General features: G+C 37.7%; 1 protein-coding gene across 1 annotated transcript in view; it reads right to left on the bottom strand.

Moving 5' to 3' along the window:
• Nucleotides 1–13,950, bottom strand: part of SETD2 (SET domain containing 2, histone lysine methyltransferase) — a 91,553-nt gene extending 77,603 nt beyond the window's left edge. Inside the window, exons 1-6 of the mRNA XM_021686955.2 lie at nt 13,935–13,950; nt 7,812–12,181; nt 4,122–4,253; nt 2,631–2,759; nt 1,277–1,400; nt 258–335 (exon numbers count right to left, since the gene is read on the bottom strand). Of these exons, the coding sequence (XP_021542630.1) occupies nt 258–335; nt 1,277–1,400; nt 2,631–2,759; nt 4,122–4,253; nt 7,812–12,136 (4,788 nt within the window). The 5' untranslated portion in view covers nt 12,137–12,181; nt 13,935–13,950. The remainder of the gene's footprint in view (nt 1–257; nt 336–1,276; nt 1,401–2,630; nt 2,760–4,121; nt 4,254–7,811; nt 12,182–13,934) is intronic.
• Nucleotides 13,951–14,181: the final 231 nt, after the last annotated feature.

Genomic DNA, 14,181 nt, shown 5'->3' with positions numbered 1-14,181 from the left:
TTGTATAATGGTTATGTACAATGTGAGCATTTGGGGAAGGTAGGTGACGTATATGGAACTCTATTGTTTCTGCACTATTTTATAAATCTAAACTTATTTCAAAGTAAGATTTTTAACAATAGAGTAGGAAAAAACAATTAAAATGATTAAAAAAATAAAATCCACAGGTACCCTTGGTGGACTTGATGTAGAATCTAAAATTAAGAGAACAGCAATCTTGAACAAATATCCCAAACTCTAAATCTACCTCAACTCACTTTTTGAGTTTCACAGTTTGGCTCACAGCTGTGATTCATGAAACGAGAGCAGTTTCCTTTCTGAGTGGCATCTATTATCTAGGGAAAAGGATCATTTTAAGAATTAGAAATGAGACCTTAAAATGCATGTATATTTTGCAAAGGAAAGGCATTAGGCAACGTATGACCTGCATTCCCAACCCCTCCTCCTCTTTCATGTACAGACACATCCAAGTGACAAATATCCAACTGCTTCCTCTGGGAGATCTGCTAACTTATAAACATCTTACTTATAAACAAAATTATCTCCATATCTATCAATAGCTCTTCCATTTACTTTTAGCTACTTCTTACATCCTCTTATATTCCAATCTCACTTCATGGGTATAAAACTCCATTGTAAAGTGCACGTTATACCACAGTGCAGTAGCTCTCAAACTAGAGTGTATATCTGTATTCCCTGGAGAGCTCGTTAAAGTTCCTGCTGGACCCACCCCCAGAGTTAGATTCAGCAGGTCCTGGGGTAGGACCTAGAATTACATTTTCCAGGACTGAATATAGTGACAGATATGAGAATCTAGCTAAATTTTATTATACCAGACATTAAAGAGATTTATAAAAATGTAAAACAATGGCACTCCTCATGTTTAAAACAAAAATTATTTGAAGATGCTTTATTTTCATAAAAACACTAATGTCAACATATAATGGGCTTATTACTTTTCAGTGGTTTAATAAATATTTTTCAATTTCTCAGCTTTAATTTTTATGTAAGTATTGACAAATATAACCCATATCAAAAAACCTCTTTGGGGGCATCAGTAATTTTTAAGAGTTGTAATACGAAGCATGTATGTTTACATTTATATATATATGTAAATATCTCCCTCTCCCACTCTTTTTGTAAACAAAAACTATATATACTATTCTGCCCCTTTTTTGTCACTTAATGTCTTTTAAAGATCTGTCCATATCAATGACCCTTTCAAACTCAATAATTTCCAGATCTGTTTCAAAGCAAACACATTCATGTTGCTCACCTCATCATTCTTGAGGGCCATGAAATAGTAGTGGATGTTTTTGTTTCGTGCATACTCCTTTACCCGGGCTTTAAACTCTTTATGATCAAGTACTTCTCCACAATATTCTAGGACAAAGGTGTTCCTGGCAAAACAAAAGGGAAACAATAGCACTTCCTGCCTAGGAGCTATATGGAAAACATACATCCACGTAAAAAAATAATGGATTTAATGAAATATTGCAAAGTGGATAAATTTGATATTATACAAGATATCATTAAAATATATGTAAAGTACCTAGCATCTGAGGTTTTCTCCTTCCTAATACTTTTTAAAAAATGTTGATTGTAAGACACTTTTACATTTATACATATTACCACAATATGTAACCCTGATCTAACTAGATATTAAAACAAACACTCAAGTCTGGTTTATTATCATGAAAACAGTGATTTACAGCTAAGAAACAGCACTGAAGAAATCAGAAGGCACTGAAATATTAGAGGCTTTATGTTCTAAAAGAAAAGATGGCAATTTAAATATAGCAGCCCTTCTACTGCCTTTACTCAAAGGTCTCTGCTGTTAAAGGTCAAATAGACCTTTTCTCTCACTGCATTCTCTGTGAGTTTTCTCTAGTATTTATCAATAATTAGGATTAGTCTCTCTCCTTGGCATCTTTCAGTTACCCTCCACCCGTGATTGGTCTTTCCTTGCTTATTCAGTATCATCAGTAGAGAAGAAATAGGTATAATATATACAGAGAATGCCATGGTATTTAACGCTAACTAGCAGATTAGCTCCAAAGTCCTCCTCATCTTGTGCATATCTGACAACATGTCCTGTTCAACGGGAATGCTCTACCAGTGAACATCTAAATAGTTTGGAACTAAAACATGAAACTGACACTACCATCAGCATATGGAAGTTATACGAGTAGGAAAATGTGGGAAACCTGGAAATATTTAGTCCTAGTGTATTTTACCAAAATAGGGTTCTTTGTGAGAAGCTTCGAAAAGCTAAAGTGCTTTAGGAAACAGTTGTAAATATTTAAAACACTTTCTTTTTAAAAAAATTTTTATTTATTTACTTGTCAGAGAGAGAGAGAGAGTGCGTGAGCGAGCACAAGCCAGGGACACTGCAGGCAGAGGGAGAAGAAGGCTCCCCACTGAGCAAGGAGCCCGACAGGGGCCTCCATCCCAGGACCCCGGGATCATGACCTGAGCCAAAGGCAGATGCTTAACAACTGAGCCACCCAGGTGCCCCCACAGTAATCATTATTAAACTCAGTGTATCAGATACATTATTTTCCTACAAAGTAGCTAACCAACTTCAACAACACAAAGATGAAGTGAAAGAGGATTAAAACATAACTTACGAAGGAAGGTCTTTGGCAGCTCTCAAGCCCCAGCCTTTCTTTTCTGTGAGTATGACTTCCACATCTGCGTGCTGTTTTCTCTGAAACCGTCTATTGGAACAATAATCCCCATTTGGACACCGAGAAGAACTGAAATGAGAAGAGAAAATTAATTCTTCAAAGCAGAATCTCTAATGACACATAGGATGTGGATAAAAACAAACAAATAACAACAACAACAAACAAGAGATACAACAGTGCCTGCCTGGGTGCAGAAATAGGAAACAAGGCCCACCTGAGGAATGGAGAACAAAACAGCAGCAGATGAGTGGTAAGAAAAATGGGCTGCTGGAAGATGGAAGGGCAGGTTGTTGATCCATGAAGAGCTCTGAACGCCAGCTTAAATTTGAACCTGATCCTGATAACTACTCTAAGTTTGACTGTGGGAAACAGATGAGGAAATGTATCTTATACTTCCTATCTCTTTAGCAAGGTTGAAAAGTCAAGTCAGAAAAACAGAGAGGCCACAGCAACAATGTCAAGTTTGGAGAATAGTGCTAACTCTGTGTCTCCTCTTCTTGTCATCTTGTCATCTCTACTTTCAGTTTAGATAAAGGAATACCAATGTGCTTTCTCTTTATTTTTCTGAGGTATGGTTTTATGCGCCGAACACTAGAACATGAGCAAAACCAAAAACTGAGTTTGAAAGAAAACACTTTATTAACACTAAAAACAAGGTATCTACACTATAAATCACCTTCATATTCTCTCCATGTTAAAAATGATACAATTTTTCATAAAATTGGTAAAAAAAAATTAATCACACATTTTTTAATGTAAAGATGCTATGGTTTATAAGAAAAATATAGAAGCAAATGCCTCACAATAGAAGATGAATAATTATGAGTTAACTATAAATAGACCTATAAAGCAGCCTAGGGAAGATTTAGGTAGGTCTGTATGTGTAGCTCTGAACAGGTCTCCAAAACATATTTGTGTGTTCATGTGTTTGGGCTGCGGTGAGGGGGTAAAATTCAAAAAAGTACATATGGTAAAGATTTCATTTCTATACATAAAAAGTGGAAATATCTATGAATGTTGGTATAGGCATAAATAGTATCTGGAAGGACAAGAAATAGAGGGATTGGGGTTTGGAAGACATTTAACTTTATGCACTTTTGAAATGCTAGGGTTTTATCTCATTTTATAGTAAAAGCTAAAAAATACCAACACTTACCTCTCAGGACATGAACGTTATAAGAGATAAAAGGTCACTATGTTACTATTAGGGCTACTTTACAGAGCACTGACAATGTATACTATAATGTACAACACAAGGGAAATTTATCTCCTTATAAACACTATTATACGTTGGGAGATTTCATTGCTTATAAATACTCGACAATAGGTAGAAGAAGAAAGATTAAATCTGACTCATTACTAATTCTTTCTACGATTTTGAGACATTTAATAGAATGACTGAGCAAAATCAGGGCATTTTAATTTACTTACCATTCAATCATGAGGAGACGATTAAGACAATCTTCCCCACATGCTATTTCACCTTGAGCTCTTTCATCTTTAGAAAGAGGTGTACACTCACACTGCATTCGCTTAATATCTCGATGGGATTTATTCTTCTTTCTATTAAGTAAAATTTCATAAGAATTGGTTTAAGAAATCTCCCGGCAATGATACAACATACACAATCAAATATGTGCAAAATCTCCTTAGTTTCACATTTAATGATTCTGGTTAAGTCAAACACTCAAAAAAGTCAAACATTCAAAACATTCAACATCTCCTCACTGGCATCTGTGAGACTGAAAACACTAAGACTTACGTTGCAAAGAGAATTAGAGGCAATCTTTAGCCCCAGCAAATGGGAGGATAGGGTAAGTTCAAGTCTATCATTTTGGACTCAGCCCTCATTTCGTAGTCCATTTCAGCTAAGCCTCAAATTCTGAGCAGTTTCAAGTGTTAACTGTCATATTTGTCTCAGAAGAAAATTAGGAAAACTTGTGAGAATCAAAAAGTGACATAGCTGATTAAAGTGAAGTTTAAGAATCAGTCCTCCTGGATGAGCAAATAATGGCTGGGAAAGAAAAGATGTATTTATTTAATTTATAAAATATAAATAGAGACTGAGAAAGAAAAGAAGTTGCTAAAAGAATAAATTAAAAAGAGGTTTTTTTTTTTCTTTTAGAGAGAGAGCGAGCGAGCAAGCACATGCACACACAAGCAATGGGGGAGAAGCAAAGGGAGAGGGAGAGAATCTTAAGCAGGCTCCATGCCCAGCTCAGAGCTCGACGCAGGGCTCGATCTCACAACCCTGAGATCATGACGTGAGCCGATACCAAGAGTCAGACGATTAACAGACTGAGCCACCCAGGCACCCCTAAAAAATAAGACTTTTTAATTAAGAGTTTAACTCAATCTTTTAGAGAATCTTTCAGTAACACCACAATTCTAAAAATCTTGTTTAAAAGAAAATTGAATGATTAAAAAAAGAATGAAGCATAATTTACAGAACTGTATTACAGAATAATCAGAGGACTAAACTTTCTCAACACAGACTAACTGATTTGGGGATAAAAAGGGAAACGGTTCAAAATTGGGTTCATAAATACCTATGACAGAGTTTGCAAAGAAAAAGTGAAAATGTGATTATTTCCTGGCCTTTATGTTGAACTCTTTCTGACCCCTGTCAAAAAGAAAAAGAAAAAAAAATCAAAGATGGTTGAAGATCTCCTTCTTGAGATTAGGGCAGTCTGAAATAAGTCAATCAGAGAACGACAAGTATCATATGATCTCACTGATATGAGGAATTTGAGAAACAAGATAGGATCATAGGGGAAGGGAGGGAAAAATGAAACAAGATGAAACCAGAGAGGGAGACACACCATAAGAGACTCTTAATCTCAGGAAACAAACTGAGGGTTGCTGGAGTGGAGGGGGTGGGAGGATGGGGTGGCTGGGTGATAGACATTGGGGAGGGTATGTGCTATGATGAGCGCTGTGAATTGTGTAAGACTGATGAATCACAGACCTGTACCCCTGAAACAAATAATACACTATATGTTAATTGAAAAAATTAAAAAAAAAAAAAAGATTAGGACAGTCTGACTCTCCAGCTATCAGACAGTGAAGAGCACAGCTGCTCTATGTGGCTGTCTTAATCTCCTAACTAATCTGCTGTCATAGTCAACATATGTTCTATTACAGTCCCAATTTATAAAGTACCTGAAGAGTGTCCTGATAGCTTCAACTAAGTTTGAGTATCAAGAATGACTCATCTGGATCAATTCAAGGTATCATTCATTAATGAGTGTATGAATATTCTTAGCCTGAAGAAACAGAACTAAAGATAAGCCAAATATCTATTCACAAGTACTTTAAGAACTGTAATTTTGAAAAATCAGCAGTAGCCTGATATCGTATTGCTCTGTAAGGACTAATGGGCAAAGATTCAGGTAACCCTATTTTCATTAAACATAAAATTTTTTCACTATACTCAATACCATTTTATAATAATCTGTGTTCTTGGTGGCCCCTAAAGGCCCAGCATATAACAATAGGCACTTTAAAAATGTTGAATATAGGGGGCGCCTGGGTGGCTCAGTCATTAAGCGTCTGCCTTCAGCTCAGGTCACGATCCCAGGGTCCTGGGATCGAGCCCCGCATTGGGCTCCCTGCTCCTCAGGAAGCCTGCCTCTCCCTCTTCCACTCCCCCTGCTTGTGTTCCCTCTCACGCTCTCTGTCAAAAAATAAATAAAATCTTTAAAAGAAAAAAATGTTGAATATATATAAATGCTTCCCACTCCAAAAAGGCTCTCCAATGTTCCCACCAACCAGATCTCTATGTATGGTCTTATATGTACCTGGATCTCACTGCGGAGTAAATCCCAGAGGACTGGGTTGATTAGTTTTACTTCTAGTCTTTTACAAAGACCCTGGAGATTTCATCAATGTACTCATCCAATTCCTAAAAACTACTACTTAAAATATTCAATATTTTAAATTTAAACCTAATTTACTAGATGTAAATGAATATAACTCTAAGAGGCTCTCTATATCATAAAAAGATTTTTATTTTATTTTTTAAAGATTTATTTATTTATTCAGAGAGAGCGGGCGAGAACACGTGTGCAGAGGGAGGGGCAGAGGGAGAGAGAGAATCTCAAACAGACTCCACGCCCATCATGGAGCCTGACATGGGGCTCGATCTCGCAACCCTGAGATCATGACCTGAGTCAAAACCAAGAGTTGGATGCTCAACCAACTGGACCCTGGAACCCCAAAACAGTTTTTTTGTTTAAATATGAAAAACTTCTCATGAGACCTAATTTTAACTTTACCTTAACCACAGTGAAAAAAATTTCATTATAAAAAAAAAAATGTTTAACACTTAAAGGGATGATGGCTAGCTAGATTCTTAAATAGAGGAGAAATTTCCAAAAGGAGAAGGTGAAAGGCTGGAAGACTACAGATTTTTTTAAAAAGGCACATTCAACACATATTTATATTGGGAAAACAAGAAGACCGTTGAGGAAGGGTGAAAGAAAGCAGGCTGCAAACCTCTGCTCTGGAGGAATATGTTTTCATTACTCCTATTCTCATTATACCTATTTCATGTTAGGGATCTGTAGTAAACCATTTTACCATTTAATTCTAAAATAGTGGTTATGCTATTGCCAAATTTAATCTATTAGCAATAGACTAAAAAACCAGGCAGAAAACGGTGTTCTAGTCTAGTTCCAGCTTTATAAAGTACCTTTCAGACACTTCATTCTGAGCATTTTTGAAAAGGAAAAAAAAATCCAGCACAACTACTTTTTTCTCCTCTAAGAGCAGACTATTTTGCTGAGATTTTGTTTCATTTTTCACCACAGTTACACATGTAAAAGGAATTTAAGAAAAATAGGGCTGGCCTAAATCATACTTTCAGAACCAAAGAGATAACGAGCCCCGCCCCCCCCCAAATAAAAAATAATTTCGACATCCCCTTCCGGGGGCGGGGGGGGAATGAGAGAAGGGATACTGAGGGAAGGACCCTATGACATCAAATCTAAATAGGTATATACTTTTTCAATTTTACTATATTTCATATGATTGACCTCACATATTCTGAACTGTTGAAAGCTAATTTTTTTTTAACAAAAAGAGGTTAAAATTTGTTGGACAAGTATTAAGCAAGCTTACCTTTCTGTTAAATAAACATTTTCTTCAATCAGATCAAAGTAACAGGGCATCTTCCCTTGCTTGGCATATTCTTTCCATCGCTGTGGGTCCCTGAAGTCCTCCATGACACAAGAAGGCCCAACCAGTGCTGAGCCTGGGGGCATTGCTGTTTCCCGGGGCTCTACCGCCACTCGAACTTTCTTTCTGTCCTGAAGTTCACCATCACTTTCAGAATCACTCTCCAATTCCTGTCTCCTTTTTTTAGGAGGCCCTCTATCTTTTATATCATTTTTTTCTAAGTTTTTTGAAAGATCTTTCTTTTCGTTCACAGCTAAAGAGTCCTTAATGGAATTGCTGCTTATTTCAGGTGCTTGCACTGACCCCTTGTCCTTCTGGAGGGATAGAAAAAACTTACTGGACTGGCTTGAAAAATGAGATCCTCCACGTTGATCCCAATTCTCCTCCTCCTCACGGTCATCTGTTAAGGAATCTGGTACCTGCCCTTGAATTCGATCATACACAACCCCAGTTCCAGGAGGTCTACCTGCTGATCTTGGATCCCAGTAGCCGTTGCCTTCCCAGTAATTACGTGTCCCACCATAATGTTCTGCACTTTGCTGATACTTGTGTCCACCACAGGCTCCATAGCTGCTGTCAGGCTGTTGATATGTGGTAGTAGGCTTTTCTTGTTGAGAGAATTCCCACCCTAGGTTTCGGAGCTCTTCTGATGAGCAGAAACCATCTACTCGGGAGATCTCACAAGAGGAAGAAAAACTCAACTCTGTTTTTCCCAATCTACTATCTGGCCTGTTAGGGAAAGTGATCTGTTGCCGAGACTTATTTGGGACATCTTCAAAATCATCAGAAGAATAAACTGGCAGCTCTTCTTGCTGCCTAGAAGCTATTTTGGCTTTTGTGGTTTCCTCAGAATTTGGATGACCTAGAAAGTCAGATTTCACATCTGTATGACTTGTACTATCAACCCCATCACTCTGAGGATGAGCAATTTCAGACAGGTGGTTATCTATTTGTTTTCTGCTGGGCTGTGTGAAAGAAATTTCCAGATTCTTCTCTGTCCCTTTATGATGGAAGAACTTCTCGGTTTGAGAACAGGGTTTGCTTGCTACACTCTCAAATTTTTCCTCATATGAATGTCTCCTTGACTCCAATCTCTCATCTTCCCAGTGGTCAGAATAGTGTCTGTAACTTTGACTGCTCCGAGAAGAACAAGGACTCGTTTCTTCCATGGGCAAAGTAGAATTCTTTGGCACTACCACAACAGACTGAAGACGGTTTCTTGGAATACTGCTATCATCAGAATCTGTATCTTCAGAGTCACTTTCATCACTTGAACTTTCAGAAGAACCAGAATAATCTTCATGGACAGTAGATACAATCTCTGAGGCATGCCCACTACTGTCACATTTTAAGGTATATGTTACACCATCACTGTCTTCCATGGTTAAATTCAAGTCACAAGAAGAAAATACAACTTCTGAATCATCAGAAGTATGCGCATGTCCTCTTCCTCTTTCTTCATCTAAAGAGATTTCTGCTCTTCCTCTTCTATCAGGCAATATGGAATTCCCTTCTTCTTGAGCCTCTTGCACACATTTCCCAGATAACCCATTATTATGCCTATTTTCCCAAGAAGCAAAACCCCTTCCTGAATCAGGCAGGCCGCTACCTACTTCTACTATTGTTTCTTTCTCTGCATGCTTTAAAAACTCGGTGCTTTTACTCTTCAGCACAGCATCCAAAACTGGAGATGTATTCTCTCCACATTGCAAGAGAGTTAAACTGTCCACTTTTATTCCTGGTGGAAGACTTGGAAGAGAGGAAGCAATGCCTGAACTCTCTATAGGTTGATATAAATCATCAAGATGATTAACAGAAGCTGAGCTAGTGCTACCAACACTCTTATATTCCTCACATGCAAATTTTGAGTGCTGATCTGTCAGATTTCTATTATCACATATAACTGTTTTTGATTTCAAATGCACATTCATAAAGCTATTTGAAGAAATCTTCGTAACTGAAGGCTCAATCTTTTCAGCTTCAGAATGATGCAAAGAAGGGTTGTTGTCATTTGAAGTACAGTATATATCTGAATCTTTGGTTTTATAGCAAGAAACTGTCATATCAACTGGTTCTTTAATTACAGTTTTAGAATAATCTATAGTCATAACTGGCAAAGGCATGAGTTTATCTTGATGTGGTGACACCGGAGGTTCTGCTTCTCTAAATGGGCTTCCTGACTTACTATGCAGCATGCAAGTATCATCCGAGTCTTTCTCTTTACATCTATTAATATTCTGAAATCCATTTGATGGAAGCTTCCATGCTTTGACCAAAGGGGATACCTCCGATCCAGTCACACTATCATCAGAAGACATCAAAAGAGTGTCAGTTTTAGAAGTGCAAAATGTTGCCAAATCAGATTCTGCCCCAGGAGATCCATTTATATTTAATTCTATGGGACAATAACTTCTTAATTGATCATTCTTCACTTTAGATAAAGAGTCTAATTCCTTAATACTATCATGGCTATCATGTCCTATAAATTCAGATTTAAAAATAAGTGATTCATCTAGCTTTTTAAAAGTAGGTGAATCATTTAATCGATTTGATGGAGATGGAGACCCAGTCTTTTCTCTTTCAGGAATTTTACTAATCATTCTTAATTCACTACCTTTTGAACAAGGAGCCTGTAAATTAAAAGAATGAGACGGTTTGATTTCCTCATTTAATTCTGTACAACAGAAAGAATTTTTAAATTTATCAGACTTGGATACAGATTTTGAAAGGGCAGATTTATAACGGGAAGCACTGTTATCATGCTTGGAATAGGATGACCCCCGTCGGAATCCCAGTTCATTAGGGGGAGAACAACATCTTTTCATTGCTTCATTTTCTGAAGTCCTTTTGGATTCTCTTTCTAGTTTTGAAGAATACTTTCCTCTCTTCTCCATCTCTAAGTAAGAGGACTCAGTTTTGCAGTCCCGATCAGATTTAGAATAGGATGATGATGTCCTTAGGTCTCTGTAAGAGAAGGAATGAGAGGAGGTGCGCCTTGAGTAGGTCTTCTTATACTCCTCTTCTGAGTCAGAACTCTCTCGAGCTCTGTTATCTGTATATGGCCGAGAATAGCGTGTCCTCTCTCGATAAGGGGAACTCCGATGGTAGCGACGATCAGAGTCGTAATAATGGGATCGTTCCGACCGGGAATAGGATAAACTAGTTCTAGAGCCTCTGTCAGATCTAGAACGAGATCTGCTCCGCCTTCGCTCTCTCTCTGATCTACATCGAGAAGATATATACCGAGTATCTCTTTCAAGTTTTGAGTAGCTAAAATATTTATCATCTCTCTCTGTTTTAGATCGTGAAGATTTCCCTAAATCCTCACTTTTTAAAGGTGCTAAGCTCTTTTTTGAATCTCTTTCCTTTTCAATGCTTGCTGAAAATTTTAAATCATGTGATCTTTGACTTGAGGAAGTCCGTACAGAATCTTCATCAGATTCTGAAGCAAGAAAGGTGCCTTCAGATTGTGAGGATTTCTTCTTAGAAACTGTTTTTTTGGAGCCCAGATTACTCTTAGAACTATCTGGAATTTCTTCTTCCTTCCCAATATGGGAATCTTCTTTCTGTAAGGGAAGATCTACTTGCTCATTCAAATTTTGAGTTATGTGTTCTCCTGAACTATTAGATACAGCAGCATCCTGCTTAGTGTCCACTTCTGAAGATTCTGGTACAGTTGTAACTGGTGGTTCCTTCAGTGCTCTAACTGCTACATCTACTGGTGCTGTCATCAGAACTGGGACTGGTGTGTGTGGCAAGGCCACTGGCTCTGTTACTGGTGCTGGTGGTGAGGGTGCTGTGGCCTGGGGAGGTGGAGGTGGTGGAGGGGGAGATGAGGGTGGCGAGTCTACAGTTGTTGACTCTGCTATGACTGCTGGTAATGGTACTATGGGAGGAGGTGGAGAGGCCACTGCTGTGGCAGTCGTCAGCAGCGGCCTGGATGTCACATGCAGCAGATGTTTCTTAAAATGAATTTTGCCCAATTCTACCCTTGATTTTGGTGGGGAAGATTCTTCTGTAGTAGATAAGGTATCTCCAATGTCCATTTTAATTTTAGGGGTCAAGTCTACTTGAAGAGGTCCAGCTGGGGAGTTTGGAGTATCATTTTGCTTTTCATTGTTGCCAAGTGCAGTCAGAAACCTGTTCTGCAAAGTTTTCTTTGTAAGGCTGAAGCTGAAAGACACCTTCTGTCGTCCCTGTTCCTCCAAATTAACTTTTGTCTTGGTGCCTTTGGGTAAAAATCGACTAGAAGCAACACCTTTGAACATTGGTCCTTTGATGAAACCTGTTTTCTGCACATTTTCAATCTTTGCCTACAAATGAACAAAACACGCAGTTACTACAACAATAAGTTACTTTCAAATGACTAGCATCACAGTTTAAAATGTCAGGAAAATGAAAAGTCCTTTTTAAGGACAGTATGAATTTCACTAAGCTAGATAAGCACTTCTTTATTATAGAAAATTTCAAACATACTCAAAAGTATAGAGTATAGTATAATAAATCCCTTAAGTACCCACTCCCAGTTTCAACAATTACCCATATTTTTTCTATTCTTGTCTGTTACACAAAGAATTTATCCATTTTTATAACTTTTTTTTTCCAGGCAGAATTTTTAACAAGAAAAAAAAAATCCTATATACTTCAAGATACAACACAAAAAGACAAGTAGCTAGAGAGCAATAGCTAACAACTCAATGAGGAGAATAGTTTGTTCCTCTGTTCTGAGAAGAAACAGCAGAAGTCATCCTGGCATCACATAGCATCACTTAGGTGCTTGGTAAAATATGGATCTGCAACAAAACTCCAAGGAATAGAAATTCACTAGACCTAAGGGAAGGCAAGAATGTATGTTTTGTTTGGTTTTGGGAAATAAGCATTTGAGGCAATTCCAATGCACTTTCCAGATTTGAAAACCACTGGTATAGAGCAGTCTCCCATCTTATTTTATAGATGAGGTCAGCAAATGAGGACCAGACTTTTCTGCCTTCCTGTAAATTACTCCATCCTAGCACACACTACCACTGTTTCTGCCTGGGCCCCACATACTCAGGTCATGCTAATTTACAGTCCAAACCTACTGTATGAGTATGAACCACAAAGTATACATTTGAGAAGATTTTTCCCTCCACTATTTGCCAAACCACCAAAGGAAATAGTGGGCTTTAGAAGTTAAAGGCATAACCTAGGTGGTAGAGAGAACATCAGAAAAATCCACAGCAACACACTCAAGCCTAAATTAAAGATGGTACACTGGCCATCTGCAACATTTTTCTAATTGATGTTCTTTAATCAACTTCGGCTGTTTAAGAGAACAGTTTTCCCCTTCAATAAGGTAAAATCTGAAATCAGTTTTCAACATTATACAGTAACAATTCAAGTGGGAAAGTAAATGTTTTCTCACACATTATCACAGAGCAGTCGTCTTCAAATACTTTTAAGAAACAGAATCCACCTGTCAAACGAAATCTTACATGGTAGCTCAATACATAAAAACAGGTAAATACTGTCTCCAGAGCTGCCAGTTTCCTCTACCTTGCCTAAAACTTTTGAAGCTCCAAAGTTTAAATACCATTTTCTTGAGATATAAAATGTTCCTCACTGGAATGAGTTAGTACAGATCCAAGAATTCAGCAAAAACTATTACTTCATTTCACATTCAAAATGATAGCTAGGGGTGCCTTGGCTGGCGCAGTTGGTAGAGTGTGCAACTCTTGGTCTCAGGGTTGTTGAATTTGAGCCCCACATTGAGTGTAGAGATTACTTAAAAAATAAAAACTTAAAAAAAAAAAACAGCTAAATTTTGAGTTATTGTGGGGTTTTTTTGTTTTTTTGTCTGAAAGAGAGAGAGAACGCACACACGAAAGCGGGAGACGGAGAGAGAATCTTAAGCAGGGTCCACGCCCAGCTCGGAGACCGACACGGGGCTCAACCTCACAACCCTGAGATCATGACCTGAGCCAAAATCAAGAGTCAGATACTTAACCAACTGAGCCACCCAGGCGTCCCATCAATTTTGAGTTTTTAATCCAATAATTACTGAATAACTAGTTAAATTACACTTACCTCATTTTCTTCTTCTCTATTGCCATCCAGCCAAGAAAGCATGCAAAAGAATAAACAGAAATCATAAATACTTAAAACCAAATGAAACCAAAGTTGTTTTTTATTAAAACCTAGGATACCTACAACCTATTCGACATGGTATTCAATTACGGGCTGTCCATTCCTTCAAAGTTTCAATTACATTTAGTATAGCAAATATTTATTGAAGATAGCACCATGTACTGTGAAATAAAAGGTGAATAAAGCA

This window comes from Neomonachus schauinslandi, chromosome 1 (assembly GCF_002201575.2).
Source record: "Neomonachus schauinslandi chromosome 1, ASM220157v2, whole genome shotgun sequence".
Classification (NCBI taxonomy): Eukaryota; Metazoa; Chordata; class Mammalia; order Carnivora; family Phocidae; genus Neomonachus; species Neomonachus schauinslandi.
The sequence above is the reverse complement of the archived record's forward strand: the minus strand, read 5'-3'. Positions and strand labels throughout refer to the sequence as shown.